Here is a 23,783-nt window from a genome sequence, read left to right as displayed (position 1 = left end):
AAGCACAAAGCAATCATCATTCCTTGTTATTGCTTTCGTGCAGCCTGAAAGCTGCACATTATGGATGTACAACACACAAACATCAAAAGTTCACTCTTTCAGTATTCATTACCTTTTCTGCATTCTCTAAACTGGATCCAGAAAGGTCCAAGATTCTTCTAGCCCTGCTTTCCTCGATTTCGGCAAGGCAGGCTGGCTCCCTGCGGAGAGCATTAGCTATGATGCTGTAAGTTGTACCCAAGAGAATGTTCTGGTCATGGAAAGCCAGAACATTTTTGCTGAAGTAACTTGATGTGCTCTCTCCTGCTGGATTAAAAATGCACACACACACACGATTTTCTCAGAAATAAATGAAAGCCATAAATTTAAAAAGATACTCAGAGTATACATATTTCTATTAAGAAATTAAAATAAATCTTGAAAGTATAAGAAACTGGCTTCAAACATTGGTTAGGGAATTTCATAAGCTCATATTAATGAAAAATGTTCTTTGTTAGCAGTGACTGTATCAAAGTCTACAGAGGCTAAGGCAATTAAAACACTGAATGAACTTTTATTCAAGCGCCATCATTCTACATTTTGTCAAAGCACCTAATTCTGTTATGAAGGAAAGAAAATGTCTCTTTTTAATGCATTTGTGCATATACATTAATAACTAGAGATTTTTAAGTTGATAGTGTGACCTAAAGCTAATAAAGCAACAGATGATGCTGCATGTACAGGTCTAATTCTCTATCTTCCCTAGTGTGGCTAAGGGAAGAGAGCTTACCAGCCTTGGTCAAAACTACAGCTCGCGCTGCAGTCTTTTGTGAGGTGGCACAAAAGAGAAAGGGCTGTCACTCAGCAAGTGCCATCAACCACTCTGCACTGCTCATCCACCTATGAAAATTCTCTGCCAGATTACCCTCACATACATGTTCAAAACTACTGGCCCTATTCCCCAAACTGTTAAAAACTACAGCCATATTACGACTACTAAAACTGTAGAATTATTATTATGAGTATTAATGTTATCTTAGTATCAGCAAACTCCTCCTCCTCTCCCCCATTCCACCCACCAAAAAACCCTAAAAATATTATTTAAGCAATCATGAGGATGATTTTCTAATCCTGATAAATATGAAGGCCTTTTGTTCAATTTGCATTTTTATTGAAACTGATACTCTGATATCATTCCCCATCCTACTGAAGGGTCAATCATGGGAATATGGTTATAAGCATGGTCAGTAATAGTGCTGCTATGCACCCCCGACACAGGTAGCGAAGCAGTGGAATGCATCCAAAACTCACACAAATTTTTTCTCCCCTCAGTTTTGAAGGCTATGTTATTATAAAAAGAGAAAAACTGAGGAAAAAGGTGTTTCACATTCAATTTTTTAAAAGGCAATTCTTGTAGGTAAACAAGGTTCTCATAAATAATTAAACTATTAGACCTACAATTTGCATAAGTATTAAAGAAAAAACCTTAATTTCAATTGTATTTGATCAATTAAGAAATAAAATCTCCAGGTACCATATTCTATAGCATTATAAGACACAAAGTACCTTGGCTCCAAACATTTAATAAAATTAGAAGATTTAAATCCTAAATGTCAGATAAAGCAGCAAAAGTAGAGTTTTAAAAGATACAGACATAATACAAAATAGTGTTGCTGAACTTAATTCCATAGATAAGTACAGTCTAGTACCCAGCAAGGAGACTGTTTTCAGCGCTGAGAGAATCTGCTGTAGGCAGCTCTGGCCCTGGATCCGGCTGTGGCTGAGCCGGCAGTAGGTGTGCACCCACTTCACCTGCCAGTCATCTCTTGTTTTTGACTCTCTACGAAGCTCCTTTAGTAGTTTCATGGCAAGTGAGAAATTGTGCTATAGAAGGAAAAAAAGTGGTATGATGACATATGGGTGATGACTTAGAAATAAAATTTTTTGACAGAAATTTTGAATTGGCTTGTTTCCATTTTTGCATGACACAACTTACCTGAGAGCAGCAACTCCATCTCCTCAGCTTAAATTATGTACGTGTCTTTTTATCATGGGGATAGAATTCACATTTCAAGTATACAGTTGGGCAACCATCACTACTATCTAGTTGCAGACTATCTGATCAACTCAAAAAGAACACGCTGTCCATAAGCATTTGCTCCCCATTTGCGCTAGCCTTGGGCAAACCACTCATGTCTGTCTCTATGGATTTGCCTATTCTGGACATTTCCAATCAATGAAATAAGAAAACGTGGTGATTTTTATCTGTCTTCTCTCACTTAGTGTAGCCTTTTCCAGGTTCGCCTAAGTTATAGTGTGTATTCATACCTTATTCCTTCACATGGCTGAATAATATTCTATTGCATGGAGAGAATATATTTTATTTACTCAATCATCTATTAATAGATTTTGGGTTGTTTCTAACATTTGGCTATTCTGAATAATTCTAACTATAAACATCTACATACAACTTTCTTGTGGACATACACTTTCATTTCTCCTGCATACCTAGGTCACATGGTAACTCTATGTGTAACTTTCTGAGGAACTGTCAGACTATTCTCCACAGCATCTGTACCATTTTACATTCCTATCCTCAATGTAGGAGGGTTCCAATTTCTCCACATCTTCACCAATACTTGTCAATATCTCTTTGATTACAGTAGGTGTGAAGTGGTATCTTGTGTGGTTTCGATTTGCATTTTCCTAATAGCTAATAGTGTTGAGTATCTTCTCATATGCTTGTTGACCATCTGTATATCTGCTCTGCAGAAATGTCTATTTAGAATTCTTTGCCCAGGGGCTCCTAGGTGGCTCAGTTACTTAAGCATCTGCCTTCAGCTCCGGCCAAAATCCCAGGGTTCTGGGGTCCAGCCCCCACATCAGGCTCAAGCTCAGCAGGGAGACTGCTCTTCCCTTTCCCTCTGCCTGCTGATCCCCCTGCTTATGTTCTCTCTCTGTCAAATAAACAGTCTTAAAAAAATAGAATCCTTTGCCCATTTTATAAGGTAGTTTGTGTTTCTGTTGTTCAGGTATAAAGAGTTCTTTACGTGTTCTATATAGTAAACCCTTATCAGATATATGATTTCCAGTATTTTCTCATATTGTATGCGCTGTCTCATCACTGTTTTGAGTGTGTTATTTGAGGCAAAGGAGTTTTTAAATTTTGATGTATACTTTATTTTTTATTTCGTTGGTTGTTATGTGGAAGTCTTTTAAATTTTTTTTTTTGTATTGGAGTTCAATTTGCCAACATATAGCATTATCACCCAGTGCTCATCCCGTCAAATGCCCCCGTCAATGCCCGTCACACAGTCATCCCAACCCCCCGCCCACCTCCCTTGCCACTACCCCTGTTTTGTTTCCCAGAGTTAGGAATCTTTCGTGTTTTGTCACCTTCACTGATATTTCCCACTCATTTTCTTTCCTTTCCCCTTTATTTCCTTTCACTATTTTTTATATTCCACAAATGAACGAGACCTTATAATGTTTCTTCTTCTCTGATTGACTCACTTCACTCAGCATAATACCCTCCAGTTCTATCCATGTTGAGGCAAATGGTGGGTATTTGTCGTTTCTAATGGCTGAGAAATATTCTATTGTATACATATATCACAGCTTCTTTATCCATTCATCTTTCTATTAGCACCGAGGCTTCTTCCACAGTTTGGCTATTGTGGACAATGCTGCTATACTCATTTGGGTGCAGGTGTTCCAGCGTTATACTGCATCTGTGTCTTTGGGGTAAATCCACAGAAGTGCAATTGCTGGGTCATAGAGCAGTTCTATTTTTAACACTTTGAGGAACCGCCACACAGTTTTCCAGAGTGGCTGTACAAATTCACATTCCCACCAACAGTGCAAGAGGGTTCCCCTTTCTCCACATCCTCTCCAACATTTGTTGTTTCCAGTCTTGTTAATTTTCACCATTCTCATGGGTGTGAGATGGTATCTCATTGTGGTTTTGATCTGTATTTCCCTGAAGGCAAGTGATGTGGACCATGTTCTCATGTGCTTGTTGGCCAAGTTTATGTCTTCTTTGGTGAAATTTCTGTTCATGTCTTTTGTCCATTTCAGGATTGGATTGTTTGTTTCTTTGCTGTTGAGTTTAATATGTTCTTTTTTTTTTTTTTTTTTTAGTTCAATATGTTCTTTATAGATCTTGGATACTAGCCCTTTACCTGATATGTCATTGCAAATATCTTCTCCCATTCTGTAGGCTGTCTTTTAGTTTTGTTGACTGTTTCTTTTGATGTGCTGAAGATTTTATCTTAGTCCCAATAATTTATTTTTGCTTTTGTTTCCCTTTCCTTCTTAGATGTATCTTGCAAGAAGTTGCTGTGGCCAACTTCAAAAAGGGTGTTGCCTGTGTTCTCCTCTAGGATTTTGATGGATTCTTGTCTCATATTTAGATCTTTCATCCACTGAGTTTATCTTTGTGTATGGTGTAAGAGAATGGTCTACTTTCATTCTTCTGCATGTGGCTGTCCATTTTTCCAGCACCATTTGTTGAAGAGACTGTCCTTTTTCCAGTGGATAGTCTTTCCTGCTTTGTTGAATATTAGTTGATAGAGTTGAGGGCCCATTTCTGGGTTCTGAATTCTGTTCCATTGATCTATGTGTCTGATTTTGTCCAAGTATGACACTGTCTTGATGATCACAGCTTTGTAGTACAACCTGAAACCTGGCATTGTGATGCCCCCGGCTCTGGTTTTCTTTTTCAATATTCCCCTGGATATTTGGGTCTTTTCTCATTCCACACAAATCTTGAGATGATTTCTTCCAACTCTCTGAAGAAAGTCCATGGTATTCTGATAGGGATTGCATTAAATGTGTAAATTGCCCTGGGTAGCATTGACATTTTCACAATGTTAATTTTTCCAATCCACGAGCATGGAATATTATTCCATCTCTTTGTGTCTTCCTCAATTTCTTTCAGAAGTGTTCTGTAGTGTTTAGGGTATATATCCTTTACTTTTTTGGTTAAGTTTCTTCCTAGGTATCTTATGTTTTGGGGGATTGACTCCTTAATTTCTCTTTCTTCAGTCTCATTGTTAGTATATAGAAATGCCACTGATTTCTGGGCATTGATTTTGTATCCTGCCACAGTGCCGAATTGCTGTATGAGTTCTAGCAATCTTAGGGGGGAGCTTTTATGTACAGTATCATGTCATCTGCGAAGAGGGAGAGTTTGAATTCTTCTTTTCCAGTTTGAATGCCTTTGATTTCTTTTTGTTGCCTGATCACTGAGGTAAAGACTTCCAGTACTATGTCGAATAGCAGTGGTGAGAGTGAACATCCCTGTCGTGTTCCTGATCTAAGAGGAAAGGCTCCCAGTGTTTCCCCACTGAGAATGATATTTGCTGTGGGCTATTTGTAGACGGCTTTTAAGATGCTGAGGAATGTTCCCTCTATTCTTACACTCTGAAGAGTTTTGATTGGAATGGATGCTGTATTTTGTCAAATGCTTTCTCTGCATCTATTGGGACGATCACATGGTTCTTGTTTTTCCTCTTGCTGATATGATCTATCACACTGATTGCATTACAAGTGTTGAACCAGCCTTGCATTCTGGGGATAAATCCCATGTGGTCATGGTGAATAATCTTCTTAATGTACTACTGGATCCTAATGGCTAGTATCTTGTTGAGAATTTATCATCTGTGTTCATCAGGGATATTGGGTTATAATTCTTCTTTTCGGTAGAGTCTTTGGTTTTGCAATTAAGGTGATGCTGGCCTCGTAGAAGGAGTTTGGAAGTATTCCATCTCTTTCTATCTTTCAGAACAGCTTTAGTAGAATAGGTAGTGTTTCTTCTTTAAATGTTTGATAGAATTCCCTTGGGAAGCCATTTGGCCCTGGACTTTTGTGACTTGGGATGTTTTTTGATGACTGCTTCAATTTCCTCCCTGGTTATCGGCCTTTTCAGGTTTTCTATTTCTTCCTGTTCCAGTTTTGGGAGTTTGTGGTTTTCCAGAAATGCGTCCATTTCTTCTAAATTGCCTAATTTATTGGCGTATAGCTGCTCATAATAAGTTTTTAAAATCATTTGTATTTCCTTGGGATTGGTGGTGACCTCTCCTTTTTCAATCGTGATTTTATTAATTTGAGTCTTTTCTCTTTTGTTTTTAATAAGTCTGGCTAATGGTTTATCTTATTAATTCTTTCAAAGAACCAACTCCTAGTTTTGTTGATCTGTTTCACACTTTTTCTGGTCACTATTTCATGGAGTTCTGCTTGAATCTTTATTAACTCTCTTCTTCTGATGGGTGTAGGTTTTATTTGCTGTTGTTTCTCCAGTTCCTTTAGGTGCAAGGTTAGCTTGTGCATTTGAGTTTTTTCTAATTATGTGAGGGATGCTTGTATTGTGATGTATTTCCCTCTCAGGACTGCTTTTGCTGTATCCCAAAGATTCTGAATGGTTGTATCTTCATTCTCATTACTTTCCATGAATCTTTTTAACTCTTCTCTAATTTCCTGGTTGACCCTTTCATCTTTCAGCAGCATCCCCCTGCTTTAACCTCCCTGTGTTTGAATTTTATCCAAATTTCTTCTTGTGATTTAGTTCTAGTTTCAAAGCATTATGGTCTGAATATATGCAGGGGACAATCCCAATCTTTTGGTATCAGTTAAGACCTGATTTGTGACCCAGTATGTGGTGTATTCTGGAGAAAGTTCCATGTGTACTTGAGAAGAATGTGTATTCAGTTGCATTTTGATGTAAAGTTCTAAAATATCTGTGACATACATCTAGTCCAGTGTATCATTTAAAGCTCTTGTTTCGGGATCCCTGGGTGGCGCAGCGGTTTGGTGCCTGCCTTTGGCCCAGGGTGCGATCCTGGAGACCCGGGATCGAATCCCACGTCGGGCTCCCAGTGCATGGAGCCTGCTTCTCCCTCTGCCTGTGTCTCTGCCTCTCTCTCTCTCTGTGTGACTATCATAAGTAAATAAAAATTAAAAAAAAAAAAAAATAAAGCTCTTGTTTCTTTGGAGATGTTGTGCTTAGAATATCTGTCATTTGCAGAAAGCGCCGTGTTGAAGTCTCCCAGTATTAGTGTATTATTATGTAAATATGTCTTAACTTTGGTTATTAATTGATATACTTGGCATTTCCCCAATTAGGGGCATAAATATTCATGATTGTTAGGTCCTCTTGTTGGATAGATCCTTTAAGTATGATACAGTGTCCCTCTTCATCTCTTACTACAGTCTTTGGGATAAACTTTATCTGATATGAGGATAGCTACACCTGTTTTCTTTTGAGGACCATTTGAATGGTAAAATGATTCTCCAACCTTTTATTTTCAGGCTGTAGGTATCCTTAGGTCTAAAATGAGTCTCTTGTAGACAGCAAATAGATGGGTCTTGCTTTTTTTATCCAGTCTGAAACCCTGCGCCTTTTGATGGGATCTGTAAGCCCATTCACGTTTAGAGTTACTACTGAAAGATGAATGTCGTGTCATCATAATACCTATTTAGTCCATTTTTGTGGATTGTTTCTTTGGATTTCCTCTTTCTTTTACAGAGTCCCCCTTAATATTTCTTGCAGAGCTGGTTTGGTGGTCACATACTCTTTCAGTTTCTGCCTATCTTGGAAGCTCTTTATTTCTCCTTCTATTCTGAATGAGAGCCTTGTTGGATAGAGTATTCTTGGCTGTACATTCTTCTCATTTAGAACCCTGAATATATCCTGCCAGCCCTTTCTGGCCTGCCAGGTCTCTGTGCAGAGGTCTGCTGTTAACCTAGTACTTCTCCCCATATAAGTTAGGGATCTCTGGTCTCTTGCTGCTTTAAGCATTTTCTCTTTATCTTTGGAATTTTCAAGTTTCACTATTAAATGTCAAGGTGTTGAACAGTTTTTATTGATTTTTTTTGGGGGGGGGGGAATCTCTCTATCTCCTGGATCTGAATGCCTGTTTCTCTCCCCAAATTAGGAAAGTTTTCAGCTATGATTTGTTCAAATACGCTTTCTGGTCCTCTATCGCTTTCGGCACCTTCTGCAACCCCAATTAAATGTAGATTTTTCCTTCTGAGTCTGTCATTTATTTCCCTTAACCTTTCCTAATGGTCTTTTGTTTTTCTCTTTTTTCCTCAGCTTCCTTCCCTGCCATCAACTTGTCTTCTATGTCACTCACTCATTCTTCTACCTCCTTTACCCTAGTCGTTAGGACCTCCAGTTTGGATTGCTTCTCATTTGATTTTTTTTTTTAAAGATTTGTTTATTTATTTATTCATGAGACACACAGAGAGAGAGAGGCAGAGACACAGGCAGAGGGAGAAGCAGGCTCCATGCAGGGAGCCGGACGTGGGACTTGACCCCAGGTCCCCAGGATCACGCACTGGGCAAAAGGCGGTGCTAAACCGCTGAGCCACCCAGGCTGCCCTCATTTAACTGATTTTTAATTTCAGCCTGATTAGATCTAATTTCTGCCTTCATGAAGTCTCTTGAAACCTTTATGCTTTTTTCCAGAGCCACCAGTTGCTTTATAATTGTGCTTCTGAATTGGCTTTCTGATATCGAATTGTAATCTAAATTCTGTGGGCTCAGCTTCTTGGTCATACTGTAATGTCACCATTTGATTTCAGCTCCTTTGTAGGCATCTCTCCCTTTGCTCCTCCTAAAGCTGTAGGCCAATTTTGGCAACTGGTCTCAGTCACCTCATCTACTCCTGTGGCTTCAGTGATAGTCCACATGCCGATCGCATTCGGACCTCTATCGCAAGCACAGATATTTTTCTTCAGAACTTTAGATTTCTTATGTACAAATTATCTAACAAAAACACAACTTGCTTAACAGCTTCCCATATTCACTATGTCCTAAACTGATTGTACCATCTGCCCCACAAACTGCTCCTTTTCCTGCATTCCCATTCACCCAGCTACACAGGCAGAACCCCAAGGATCCTACTTTTCCCTCCCAAACAGAACCAATCATAGTATCTCACTCACACCTCCTTCTTCTTGAACCTGTCCACTTACCTCCACTACCTAAGGGGCTGCCCTTATTAATTAACTGGACTACTAATATAGAAGCTGGGGTTCAATGGTAGCTCCACTCAGGAAACTAAATGCTCAGGGTCATTCCTGGGTCTTTTATGTTATTCTCACCACCCTATTTCACCTTTCAGTTCCCAACTACTCCAGGAAGCTTTCTCTGTTCCCACAAGGCTAATTCAGGTGTCCTTCCCATGTGACCGTCCTTTAGTATTATCATACTATAATTGTTTGTCTATGTTCTGTATTTTATTCAACACAGTATCTCCACCATGTAATGTTGTGCTTGGTAATGAAGAGGCAAAACTCAAATTTCAATTCTGCTCTTTTGAAAAGTACAGGCTGGTAAACTGGAATGCACTGAAGGGTTTATGTAATCTTCAGACTGGAACTATTTTTTTCTGTTCACCTCTAGTAGTACTACTTCTATCAAGCTAACTCTATTTAGCCCTTACTTATTATTGAAAAATTCCTAAGAAAAGCCAATGTGCCATATGAAAGGTTTTTAGTGATCCTAGTGATTCTTACATATTTCTAAATAATATACTTGCAGCTCATTTCCTTTCCCTCTCTCATCAGGACCCTCCCCCTCACTTTGGAGAAGTCTGAATAGCAGTAGGTAGCATGCATTGTCCCTTTATCTGGTCCAAGTACCCTAACTTCCTAAGAAGGCACACAGACCCTCCTTAGTGTGTGCCTTGAAGATGGCCCCAGCTGCAATCAGAGCAAATGAAAAGGATTCTTTTTTTCTGCAAGAAATAGAGAAAAACTGTCTTTAATTCTAAGAAGATGTAGTGTAGAGGAAGAATGATATGAAACATCTACAGCCATTTCCAAATACAAAGGATGAGCTGCCAGAGATTATCTTACCAATATGTAAGAATCTGAGGACAAAACCATATGGCAGAAGAGAGAACTGAAGGACAGAAAGCAAGCCCTTGATGATAATAGTTCAGAGTATATTTTAAGCCAGATCTTCTAAACTTCTTTATTCATGGGAACTAATAAATTTCTTTTATTCACTTAGGCTGCTCTGGGATGAATTTTCTGTTATTTGAAATATAAAAATTCCTAACTGATACAAAACGCATCTCAAAGAAGAACCTATAAATGAGCACTTATGAACAGAAATGTTACTTATTTCTACTGGAATACATTCTTTGGTTTATAATAGCAATCTATTAATATCAGGTCATTAAATGAGCAAGCTCCCCTAGTATATTCAAATGTGATTTAATTACATGAAAAGTCAGATTTAATATATTTATATGTAACATATAAGCAAAGCATATTTATATTAAGAAAGGATATTATTATCATATGACAGATTTCCACAAAATAAACCTAAATATGATTTTCAACTAACTGGAAATCATTGATTTTTTTAAACAAGATCAAATCTGATACCGGATTTATTTTCTTTTTTTAATAACAGAAAATAATCATTTCCTAATGATTAATTAATGTATAACAAACTTTAGAGTATTCTGGATGATTTTAAGTGTTTATTCAAGTTGACTAAAGAGAAAAAGATACTACTCAATTACATTCAGGCTTCAGATTTTAAGGAAAAGCTAAGTCTAAAAAACAGCTAATTTAAGAAAATTCTGTGCTACAATGGAAGACCACAAACCTACCTGCTTTCTTGCACTTTCTACCATCTTCATTTTCATGGAGAACATACAGTTCTTAATCAGAGAACAGACCTCTTCTCCCTGTTCCTGCACTTCCATCTTATCACTAGAATCTCTCTCTTCATCCATGGACAAACTATGATCACCTAGAGGAAGAGTAAGTTTCTCCTCTATTTTGCTGAGAAAGAAACATCTGCACAAAACAAAGAAAATGAGTTAATGCCAAAGACTCATGAAAGAAATCTTGGACATATAGGAAGCTCCTGGATGGCATTACATACAGAAATTGTACAGTCATTAAATTTTTGCTCATTTTGGGGGGGTACAGTTATGCATCCAGCTCTTGATTTTAGCTAAGGTCGTGATCTCAGGGTTGTGAGACTAAGCCCTATGCCAGGCTCCACATTGAGCAGGGAACCTGCTAGAGATTCTCTCTCTCCACTCCCTCTCCCACCTGCTTGCTCACATACTCTCTCTCTAAAAATAAATTATTTTAAAAAATTCTTTGCTCATTTTTTAGACTATAAATGTATACTCTAGGTATCAAGATTTATTTATTTTTTTAGGTATCAGACTTAATATCCATTTTTAGTTAACCAACTCTTTAAAAGATATTTTCCAAATATCATTTATTGCTCATACCTCCCCAAAATAAAGCATTTAAATGAACAATGTTCTCTTTCAATGAATGGCTGACATACTCTATGTTGGGGCAGAATCCATTTCTCTTTTCATATCTCCAATCTAAGGTCCTACCCCAAAGGTGAAAAATGTAAGGCAGCAAACAGGTTATGGTCACTGGGAATATGAAAAGATAAGGCTGTACTGCTATAAAATTATTTTTATTTGTATTATAATTTACAGATCTAACTGTTCTAGTGATTTCATTTTCATTATTTTGATGTCAATAACACTGACAAGGACCTTAACATAAAAATCCATTCGTGATCAATATCAACCACGTTTTTGTTCATCCAGTGACTAATTCGCATTTTCTTAGAAACACTGTGGCCAGACAGACTGACATGTCCCATACATCTCTCCTTTGTTTGTTGTTGTTATTCCCAAAATATAAGCCTCACGAGTCATCTACCTGCCTGTATTCCTACCTCCCTACCCAACACACAAGGGCTCCCTCCTCCCAAAAGTTGCTTTCCTTTTTTTTTTTTTGTTTGTGTTTTTTAAAGACTTTATTTATTTATTCATGAAAGACAGAGAGAGAGAGAGAGAGAGAGAGAGGCAGAGACGCAGGCAGAAGGAGAAGCAGGCTCCATGCCAGGAGCCTGATGCAGGACTCGATCCTGGGTCTCCAGGATCACACCCTGGGCTGAAGGCAGGCGCCAAAACCGCTGAGCCACCCAGGGATCCCAAAGTTGCTTTGTTTTTTAAGCTTTCATTATTTATAGTTAAAATAATAAACAAGCAAAATTGGCATATGATAGGTAATTGATAAATACTTGATGAAATAATTGTGAAGCACATGTTGAAACATAAATGTAACACTCCATTATGAGTAAAGTGCCCCGGGCTCACAGAAATAGGAAGGGAGGCAACAAGGGGCAGTGGGTTAGTTTTCAAAAAGTGAGATGGACTTTTTCTTGGGCTTTGAAAAATGCATTCAAATTTAAGTAGAAGAGGTAATGAAGTTCTAGACAGAAGAAACAAATTAAAAAACAGAAGTGTTAACAGTGTATGACATGTTCTTATATCAGACAGGGGACGATGGAGCTGGAAGAGAACCAGCTTTCCAAAAATAAGAGTTTGTCCTCTTACATAGTAGTGTAAGCATCCTACAGCCCATCTTCCTGCTGATAACTAATACTCTGAATAAAATACCAAATACAACCACCCGAGACCACCAAAAGTGAATACAAGATGGCAGACTGCTATGTGCAGGGAGCTCAAAGGTGGGAGAGATACTGCCATTAGGATGAGTTTGTGGTTTTCTTTTTCCAGTTTTTCCCATGAGGATAACCATGGCTGCTGAAGGGTATGGTAGGCAGAGTGACTAAGATTCGACTGGAACCCTGCTGTATTGTGCCCAGAGAAACCTGGAAGGGAGCCTAGGCAGACCAAAGGCTGTAGTGGGAATCCTAAAAGAGGGAGAGCCAGACAAGAGGCCCTCTAATTCTGTGTATGTTATCACACAAGTTTCAAACTGTCTCCTGAAATATGCATGTGCAGGACTGACTGGTAACAGTGAAGAAAGGCTTGAGTCCTGAACTGAGATATAAATCAAGTGTCCAAATCTAACTGGGCTGACCTCTTGCTAAAGCAGTAATTCCTGAGAATTATATTAGAGCTCAGAATCTACACAAGATAATATTAACAATTTCTAAGATCCAAAATTACCTGATATAAAGAACCAGGAAAATGTATCCATTCTCAGTGGAAAAGAGAGTCAACAGATTTAACGGAGATGACCCATAAGCTGGAATGATCATAAAGGACCTTAGAGCAGCTATTTTTAAAAATTTTTATTTATTTGAGAGACAGAAAGTGAGTGAGGGGTGGAGTGATACCTCGAGGGACAGGGAAAAGGACAGACTCCAAAGTGAGTGTGGAGCCTGATGCAGGCTTCAATCTCACGACCCTGAGACCATGACCTGAGCTGAAACCAAGAGTCAGATGCTTAACCAACTGAGCCACTCAGGTACCCCAAGCAGCTATTTTAATGATGCTGCAAGAGGTCAAAGAATAACATGAAATAATGAAAAGACAGTTATATCAGTAGAAAGTATTTAAAAAGCCTAATGAAAATTTTACAAGTGAAAAAAACACACTAATTAATAAAATACTCACTGGATAGACTTAAAGAGGAATTAAAACAAATGAAAATGAAGAGTGACCTTGAAGATAGTTTAATATAAATGATCTAATATGAAGAATAAAGAGAGGGCAGCCCCGGTGGCCCAGCAGCTTAGCTCCGCCTTCAGCCCAGGGTATGATCCTGGAGACCTGGGATTGAGTCCCACGTCGGGCTCCCTGCATGGAGCCTGCTTCTCTGCCTCTCTCATGAATAAATAAATAAAATCTTAAAATAAAACAAAAAAAGAATAAAGAGAAAAAAGATTGAATAAAAATGAACAGAGCTGGGACACCTAAGTGGCTCAGTCGGTTAAGCACCTGTTCAGTTCAGGTCATGGTCCTGGGGTCAATCCCCACATTAGGCTCCCTGCTCAGTGGGGAGCCTGTTTCTCCCTCTCCCAGTACCCCTGCTTAAATCTTAAAAAAAAAATGAACAGAGCTTCAAGGACCTGTGAGACAATGTTAAAAAGCCTAATATAGGGATCCCTGGGTGGCTCAGCGGTTTAGCGCCTGCCTTTGGCCCAGGGCGCAATCCTGGAGTCCCGGGATTGAATCCCATGTCGGGCTCCCAGCATGGAGCCTGCTTCTCCCTCCTCCTGTGTCTCTGCCCCCACCCCCTCTATCACAAATAAATAAATAAATAAATAAATAAATAAATAAATAAATAAATCTTTTTTTAAAAAAGCCTAATATATAACAGGCGGCCTGCAAAGACACAAAAATTGGAGTAAAATATTTGATGAAACAGTAACAGAAAATTCCCCAAATTTAGTGACATAAATGTACAAATTTGAGAAGCTCAGTGAACTGTAAGCAAGAAACTCCAAAGGAAACTACACCTAAACACATCAACATCAGACTGCTGATAAACAATGATAAAAAAAAGTCTTGAAACCAAAAGTATGAAAGATTACATACAGGGGAACAATAATGTGAATAATCGTAACTTTCTCTTCAGAAACATGGAGGCCAAATGATCCTGCTGAGGCGGAAGGGGGATCCACCCAGAATTCTACATCCACAGAAAATACTCCTCTGGAAATTCAGTGAAATAAAGGTATCTTTAGAGGAAAACTAAGAGAATTCATCAGAGGCAGGCCTAACTTACAAGAACTGCTTAAAGGAAAATTTTCAGCCAAAGGGAAAAGATACCGGAGGAAAATAGCATCTTTGTAAATCAACAATGATCATCAGAAATAATAAGTATAAAACGATTTCTTGTCTCCTAAGTTCTTTCCACTATGCATGACTATTTAAAGCAAAAATATAATTTTATCTATTAGTGTTTTCACTATATGCTACTTCATACATATATGAAATATATATATATACACACACACACACACACACACACACACACACACATTTCAAGACAATGAAAAAAAGGACATTTTTATCAGGATGACCTAGCAATTATGTATATGCCTACTAACAAATATGTATATGCCTACTAACAAAGTTCAAAATACAAAAAGTAAAAATAGAAATTAAAAAGTAGACAATTCCACAGTCATAGTAAGAGATTTTCAAATCCCTATTTTAGCAGCTGCTTAAGATAGACAAAAATAAATAAATTAATTAATTAATAAAGACATACAGTTCTGAAAAATACCATCAACCATCTTGATCTAATCGAAGTTTACAAATGGTACATCTAAGAACTGCATAACATATACAGGATTTTCAAGTACACATAGTACATTTACTAAAATAGACCATATGCTAAACTGTAAAACAAGTCTCAATATATTTTAAAAAGCTAAAACCATAGTTTTGTGACTACAGTGGAATTACTTTAGATATCAATGAGAAACAAAAACAAAAACACAAAAACCCCCTCATCTATTTGAAAATTAAACACTAATAAACTATTTCAAGGATCAAAAACGAAATCACATGAGAATTAGAAAAAATATTTAAATTACTTATTTATTTGTTTTAGAGAAAGCATATGTGTAAGCAAGGGGGCAGTGCAAAGGGAGAGGGAAGGAATTTCAAGCAGACTCCCTGCTGAGTGCAAGGCCCAACATGGGGCTTGATCCCATAACCCTGAGATCATAATATGATGTCAGATGCTCAACCAACTGAGCCACCCAGGAGCCCCAGAGAATTAGAAAATATTTTAAACTAAATGACAATGCAAATACTATATATCAATATTTGCAATATGTGGCTAAAACAGAGGGACACATGTAACTTTAAATGCTTATATAAAGGGAAAAAAGTATAAAAGTATAAAAGTATAAAATCAACATCAAAGTTTCCACTGTTAAAAAAAAAAAGAGCAAAGTAAGTAAAAAATAAATTGAAAGAAGAAAATACTAAAGATGAGGCCAGAAATCAGTGACATAGAACACAGGATAATAACAAAAATTAGCAAAGTCAAAAGCTGGTCCTTTGAGAAGATCAACAGAACTGACAAACCTCTAGTTAGAATGATCTAGAATAAAAATCACCAATATCAGGAATGAAAAATAGGTTACCACCACAGACACTCCAAGTAATAAAAATAAATAAGAGAATAATATGAGCAACTTTCTGCAAACAACTGGACAACTTAAATGAAATAGAAAAGTATACTGAATAATACCATTTAATAAAGTTGACACAAAAAGAAATAGAATATTTAAATTGCCTGTATCTCCTGAAGAAATTATAGGCATTATCAAAAATCTTCCCCAAAGGAAAACTCCAGGACCATATAACGTCTCACTGGTGAATTCTATCAAATATTCATGTAAGAAATAAGAAGGATCTTACATAAACTTTTTTCAAAGAATAGAGAAGGGAACAGGTCCGAACTTGGGGACCTAATGCCAAAACCTGACAAAGACATTGTAAAAAAGAAAATTACTAACCAATATCCCACTTGAATAAAGACACTAAAATTCTTAACAAAATGTTAGCAAATCTAAGAATATATAAAAGGGATCGCTGTAATCACACAAGGTTTACCACCAAAATTCAACATATTTCATATTCAAAAAGCAGTCAATGTATTAAAGCATAAGGAAAAATGATGTCATCAAGATAGTGACACAGGTCATTCTTGACTTCAGTCTCCCTCACAAAAAACCCCCAAAACAAAAAAACATCCACCTAATTACTATTCATGGACAAGACACCATTGAGAAAATCTTAGCACAGAGAGTTAAGCCTGTGTGAGGAGAGACACAGAGACACAGACCACAGAGACAGACAGCATTAGAAGGGAAAAAGGAGTAGCTACTGTATGACTGCATGGTCCCTACCTCAGGCTGGGACAGGACCACACCAAGAGGCACCCCCGCCTCAAGTGCAGTTGTTCCAGTAGGGAAAAAAGAGCTCAAGATGGACACTCAGCTACCTCAGTGTTGTAGCTTGTGAAACAGGAAGCCCACTTGGGTCTCATCTGACAGAGATCATGAGGGAAGCTACAGTAGGGCTTGATCATTGGGGATCAGACTGTGACAAAAAAAAGGGGGGAGTAGGCTTAAGCAACCAGCGCTCAGATTTTGGCAGCCAGAGTTCCTACTCATAGCAATGCCCAAGTAGAAATTCTAATCTACTTGGCTCATCTGCAGAGCCTACACAGTGGCCCAGTGTTACTAGGGAACTAGGTAGGGTGCAGGTCTACCTGATGTTAGACCCCAAACAAAAAGCCACTCTGCCTGGGCAGGGAAGCTAATAAACAGCTCCACCTATTTCTGAATGTCGGTCTTGGTCCTGTCCTGCTTGACCATGAGACGTGACTGGAGCACCTGGGAAGCTGCTCAGCCCAGAACCACTAGAGCAGCAAGTTCACAAAAGCAGAAAGTCCTACCTATTTGCAGTCAAGCCAGTGGCCACAATTGCCACACAGTTCTGCCTAAATTGCTTCCCAATGAGAGCCTTGCCTGCTTTGGTATCTGTTCTGTGTCCCCCACTCAGGCAAGGATCTCATTAGTAGCCCTACCTACTGCTGAATACAACCTCCAACCCTGCCAATCAAGAACCTTCACCAGAGTTCCTAGGCATCTGTGCAGCCAACCATGCAACTGGCGCTTGAATGGAGAGCCCAAGCAGCAGCCCTCTGTCTACAGAGCCAATATGCTGACCCTTCTGACCAGAGATCTTGGTGCACAGCTCTGCCTGATTTGGTCTCCTAAACAAAGGGCCCTGCTAGCACAAAAGGTCTGTTTCTCAATCCCAACCACACAAGAAGCTAATGTATAACCCCACTGCTGCTGAATACAGGCTCTAGCTTAATCAGAGCTCCCAGGAATATGCACAGTCTCTCCTGCAACTGTGATTACAGGAGCACATGAGCAGAGGACCTGGCAGGTGGCCCACCCATCTATAGAGCCAAGATGGTGGCTTCTTAGGCCACAGAACTCAGCACAGAGTTCTGCTTAATATGGTTTCCAAACAAGAAATCTGCCCATCTTGGCACTTGTACAATGGTTGTGCACACTGGCAGGGAAACTCACTTGTTTAAACAGCAAGTACCTTCAGCTGGCCTGCCCAGAGCACACAGGAAACTGTACAGCCCATCCTATAACCCCACATAGAGTAGTACCAGAGCAAAGAGCATAGCCAGTACTTCTCCCTCCCTGCAGAGCAAAACGTGCTCCCTCTGGCAGGAAAATACAGCCCATCCATGCCTGATCTGGGCCTCCCAGACAAGGCTCTGCTGGCCTTGGGGCCAGTGTGCTGTCTCACCTCAGGGTAAGAGGAAGTTAATTCAGAGCCCTGCCTAATGCTGAGTATAGTACCTAGTCCTGACTATCTAGAAGACTGACCAGAGAATAAAGGAAACTGCAGAGCCCATCCTACAGCTTCACGTCAGCAGGGAACCAAGTCACTCGCTCTTTTCAGCTGTTGGCAACCACTCCAACCCAGCCTTACAACTTGGGCAGTGGCTTCACCCTAAAAAATATGCTAGGAGTAATCCCAACCTCCTCAAGGATGCTACAGCTGACATATCCAGAACCCCAAGCTAAGCTGACTGGTGAAGGACTCTTTCTGTCAAAGTGAACCTGCAAATTCTAGAAGAGGATATAACTTACTTAAATGTGTAGATACCAATGTAAATAATCAGGATTATGAAAGTGGGTAAACATGACACAATCAAAGGAAAATAATAAAGCTATAACAAATGACCCTAAAGATACGGACATCTATAAACTGTCAGCAAAAGAATTCAGAATAATGCTTTTATGGAAATTTAGTGAATTACACAGAGATAGATAACTAAACAAAATTAGGAAAACAATGCATGAACAAAATGAGTTCAACAACAACAAAAAATAGAGACCATAAAACAAAACGAAAACCAAAAACCAGTAATCCTAGAGCCAAAGGATACTAAGATTGAATTGATGAATAGAAAGCTTCAAAAACAGATTTGACCATGCAGAAGAATCAGTGAAATTATCCAGAGAAGCCAAAACAGACAACAAACAAACAAACAAACATAGAGTGAAGAAAGTCTCTGGACTTATGGGACAGCATAAATAAAACAATAAATACATTATGGGAATCCTAAGAGAAGAGAAAGGGCTATAAAGTATATTTAAAACAATAATGGCTGAAAACTTCTCACAAACCTGGGCAGAGAAATGGATTTCCAGACCCATGAGGCCCAAAGGACCTCAAGTAGACTGAATTCAAACAGGGCTCACCAAGACACATAATTAAATTGTCAACAGTCAAAGACAGACTTTCTGAAGGTAGCAAGAGAAAAGCAGCACATCACATAAAAAGTAACCTCCCTAAGATTACAGGTGGAGTTCTCAAAAGAAACTTTTTTAAACTTTTCAGGCCAGAAGACAATGGAATGATATATTCAAAATATTGAAAGAAAAAACATGTCAACCAAGAATACTATACGTGGCAAACTTGTCCTTCAGAAATGAAGGAGAAAGACTTTCCTGAACAAGCAAAAGTTAAGGGAGTTTATCACCACTAAACCTGGCTTATAAGAAATGCTAAAGGGTGTTTTTCAAGCAGAAATAAACCACTACTAATTAACATCATAAGAACATGTGAAGTTATATAAAATTTGCTGCTAAAATAAATACAGAGCCAAAGTCAGATTCTCTAATATGGCAATAGTGGTGTATAATTCACCTACAATGTCCGTTTAAATTAAAAATACAGGGATGCCTGGGTGGCTCAGTGGTTAAGTGTCTGCCTTCAGCTCAGGGTGTAAACCCAGGTTCCTGGGATCGAGTCCCTCATCAGGCTCCCACAGGGAGCCTACTTCTCTTTCTATGTCTCTGACTCTCTGTGTCTCTCATGAATAAACAAATAAAATCTTTTAAAAATTAATTAAAAAACAAATGTATTAAAAAATAACCATAATAATCTATTAGATGTACAATATAAAAATTAAATTATAACATCAACAACCTAATATGTGAGGATCATAAGGAAATAAAAGCATAAAGTTTAAAAATTCTATTGCAGTTAAGTTGTTGTCAGTTTTAATAGGATATTAGAAGATATTTTATGTAGCCTCGTGGTAAACACAAAGAAAGGCCTCAGTAATTACAAAAGATCATGATAAAGAATTCAAAGTATATACATACAAATAATCACCAAATCACAAAAGACAAAGAAGCAAGGAACAACAGATCTACAAAACTGTCAGAGAATAAAATGGCAAAAGTAAACCCTTACCTATCAATACCTACTTTAAATGTAAATGGGTTAAATTCTCCAATCAAAACACACAGAATAGGTGAAGGGATTAAAAACCAAAATCCAACAATATGCTCCATACAAGAGATTCATGTTAGCTTTAAAGACAACAATGACTACATGTGAAGGCATAGAAAGAGATATTTCAAGCAAATGGTAGCCACACACACACACACACACACACACACACACACACACAAATCAGAGGTAGCTATACTAAATCAGACAAAACAGACTTTAAGCTAACAATTGTAAAACGATGCAAAGTTCATTATATAATGATAAAGTGGTCAGGAAAATATAACAACTGTAAAATATTTATGCACCTATCACTGGAGCATGTAAATATATAAAACAAATATTGAAAGGAAAATTAGACAGCAATACAATAATAGCTAGAGACTTTAAGATCTCACTTTCAAAAATGGACAGATAATCCAAACAGAGCATCATTAAGGAAGCAATGTTTGTGTACAACACTATAGACAAAACATCTGATGATAGACCTAAAAACATAAATGGAGAAAAAGTATATGATCAATTAAACAGATGCAGAAAAAGCATTTAATAAAATTCAACACTCATGCATGATAAAACTTTCAGAAAACATGAATGGCAAATAATTGGAACACTGCTGAAAAACATAAAATACCTAGTAACAAATCTAACAAAAGACACCTTTACTGAAAAAATAAAGTCACTGAAATTAAAGGAAGAAGTAAAACTTTCACTATTTGCAGATGACATACTATACATAGAAACCATAATGATGCACCAAAAAATTATTAGCATTATTATATGAAGTCAATAAAGTTGCAGATACAAAATTAATATACAGAAACCTATTGTGTTTCTATACACTAATAATGAAGTAGTAGTAAAAGAAGTTAAGAAAACGATCTTAATTACAAATAAATGTACTGTAAGGAATAAAATACCGAATAAACTTAACCAAGGAGGTGAAAGATCTGAACACTGCAAACTATAAAACATTGATTTTAAAAGTGAGTATGACACAAACTAAAGATATCCCATCCTCATGGATTAGAAGATTCAGTATTGTTAAAATGTTCATACTACCCAAAGCAATCTAGAGATTTAATGCAATCCCTACCTAAATACTAAAAACATGGGATGCCTGGATGGCTCAGCAGTTGAGCATCTGCCTTTGACTCAGGGTGTGATCCCAGAGTCCAGAGATCGAGTCTCACATCGGGCTTCCTGCATGGAGCCTGCTTCTCCCTCTACCTGTGTCTCTGCCCCTGTCTCTTTGTGTCTCTCATGAATAAATAAATGAAATCTTTTAAAACAAATAAATAAATACCAAAAACATTTTTCACAGAACTAGAACAAAGAATACTAAAATGCAGATGGAACCACAAAAGATTCCAAATAGCCAAAACAATCTTGGGAAAGAAGAATAAAGCTGAAGGTATCAGAATCCCAGACCTCAAAATATATAACAAAGCTATAGTAGTCAAAGTAGTGTCATACAGACACAAAAAACAGACACACAGATCAATGGAACAGAACCGAAAGTCCAGGGATCCCTGGGTGGCACAGCGGTTTAGCGCCTGCCTTTGGACCAGGGCGCGATCCTGGAGACCCGGGATCAAATCCCACGTCAGGCTCCCGGTGCATGGAGCCTGCTTCTCCCTCTGCCTGTGTCTCTGCCTCTCTTTCTGTGTGACTATCATAAATAAATTTTTAAAAAAATTAAAAAAAAAAAGAACCGAAAGTCCAGAAATAAACCCATCCTTATCATATGGTCAATTAATCTATGAGAAAGGAGGCAAGATTATACAATGAGGAAAAGACAGTTTCTTTAGCAAATGATGCTGGGAAAATTGGTCAGCTATATGTGAAGGAGTGAAACTAGATCACTGTTTATAACATATACAACAATAAACTCAAAATGGATTAACTGCCCCTGTCTCTTTTCAAAGGCTTAACTATGAAAATTCCCAGAAGAAAACATAGGTAGTAATATCTTTGACATCAGCCATAGAATCCTTCTTCTAGATATGCCTCCTCTGGCAAATGCAACAAAAGCAAAAAATAAACTATTGGGACTATATCAAAGTAAAAAACTTTTGCACAATGATGGAAACCAAGGACGAAAAAAAAAAGGCAACCTACTGAATGGGAGAATATGTTTACAAATAATATATCTGATAAGGAGTTATCCAAAATATGTAAGAACTTATATAACTCAATACTAAAAAAAGCAAATTATCTGATTTTAAAAATAGCCAGAGGACCTGAATAAACATTTTTCTAAAAAAGACATACAGACGGCCAACAGACACACAAAAAGATGCTCAACATTACTCATCATCAGGGAAATGCAAATCGAAACCACAATAAGATATTACCTTACACCTGTCAGAATCACCAAAATAAAAACACAAGAATAACAAGTGTTGGTGAAGATGTGGAGAAAAAGAAATCCTCATGCACTGCTGGTAGGAATACAAATTGGTACAGCCACTATGGAAAACAATATGAGGGTTCCTCAAAAAATTAAAAATAGAGCTTCCATATGATCCAGCAACTTCACTACTGGGTATCTAAAGAAAATGAGAACACTAATTTGGAAAGATAAAGGCACTCATATGTTTATCACAGCAATGCTTACAAGAGCCACCACATGGAAGCAGCCTAAGAGTCCACTGATAGATGAATGGATACAGAAGATGTGGTATGTATACAATGGAATATTATGCAGTCATAAAAAAGAATAAAATCTTGCCATTTGCAATAAAGTGGATGTACCTAAGGAGTATAATGCTAAATGAAATCCGTCACAGAAAAACAAGTACTATATGATTTTATTTGTATGTGGAATTTAAGAAACAAAAAAAACCCCCAAAAAACAGATTCTTAAATACAGCAAACATACTGGTGGCTGCCAGAGGGGAGGTGGGTGGTGCATGGGTGAAACAGATAAAGGGAATTAAGAGCATAATTAAAATGAAACAAAAAAATTTTTTTGGAAGAAACCTAAATAAACCTAAATAGACATAAAATATTCATGAATTGTATAACTCTATATTGTTAAGATGGCAATTCCCAAACTTGACCTACAGTCAACAAAATCCCAAATTCTGATTGTTTTTGGAAGAAATTGACAAGTAGTTTCTAAAATGTATATATAGATATAAATAACCTAAACTACAGCAATTTTCATAAAGAAAAACTAAGTTAGAGTACTTACCCTACATGATTCAAAACAATATAAAGCAACAGTAATGAAGAGAGTTGATATATGAAAAAAAAAATATATACAAACAAGGAATAGCACAGAGCATTCAAAAACAGATCCATATACATATAGTCATTGATTTTCAAAAAAGGTGCTGAGGCAATTCAATTATGAAAAGACAACAATGGGACTAGACAACTAGACAGCAATATGAAAAAACTATATAAACATCATAGCATCTACCCACCTCATACCATCTACAAATATTATCCTTGGATCACAGACCCAAATGTAAGAAATAAAACTGTGCATTTCTAGAAAAAACAGAATAATTTTGCAAGATGTGCCTGTAATATTAGCTTGAAGGGGATCCTGCTGGCCAAATCTGAGACAATCTCAACATGAAATAAGAACAGTAATGGATTATATTCCATTAAATAAAATTGGAATCCATGATTCATATAGAATATGAATAACTAAATCTAAGTAAATAAAATTTA

At 37.6% G+C, this 23,783-nt stretch overlaps 1 protein-coding gene across 7 annotated transcripts in view; it reads right to left on the bottom strand.

Moving 5' to 3' along the window:
- Positions 1-23,783, bottom strand: part of PRKDC (protein kinase, DNA-activated, catalytic subunit) — a 220,035-nt gene that overhangs the window by 30,122 nt on the left and 166,130 nt on the right. For 6 of the 7 annotated variants that reach the window (XR_013367489.1, XM_077876997.1, XM_077877000.1 and 3 more), the window contains 3 exons: positions 10,611-10,800; positions 1,689-1,863; positions 113-306 (listed from right to left, as the gene is read on the bottom strand). Coding sequence is in view for 6 of the 7 variants with exons in the window: in XM_077876997.1 (XP_077733123.1) it covers positions 113-306; positions 1,689-1,863; positions 10,611-10,800 (559 nt within the window). In the remaining variant the exon portion in view is untranslated. The remainder of the gene's footprint in view (positions 1-112; positions 307-1,688; positions 1,864-10,610; positions 10,801-23,783) is intronic. The other variant, XM_077876998.1, reaches the window with a different exon arrangement.

This window comes from Canis aureus, chromosome 28 (genome assembly GCF_053574225.1).
Source record: "Canis aureus isolate CA01 chromosome 28, VMU_Caureus_v.1.0, whole genome shotgun sequence".
In the NCBI taxonomy this organism is placed as follows: Eukaryota; Metazoa; Chordata; class Mammalia; order Carnivora; family Canidae; genus Canis; species Canis aureus.
This window is presented reverse-complemented; position numbering and strand designations above follow the sequence as displayed.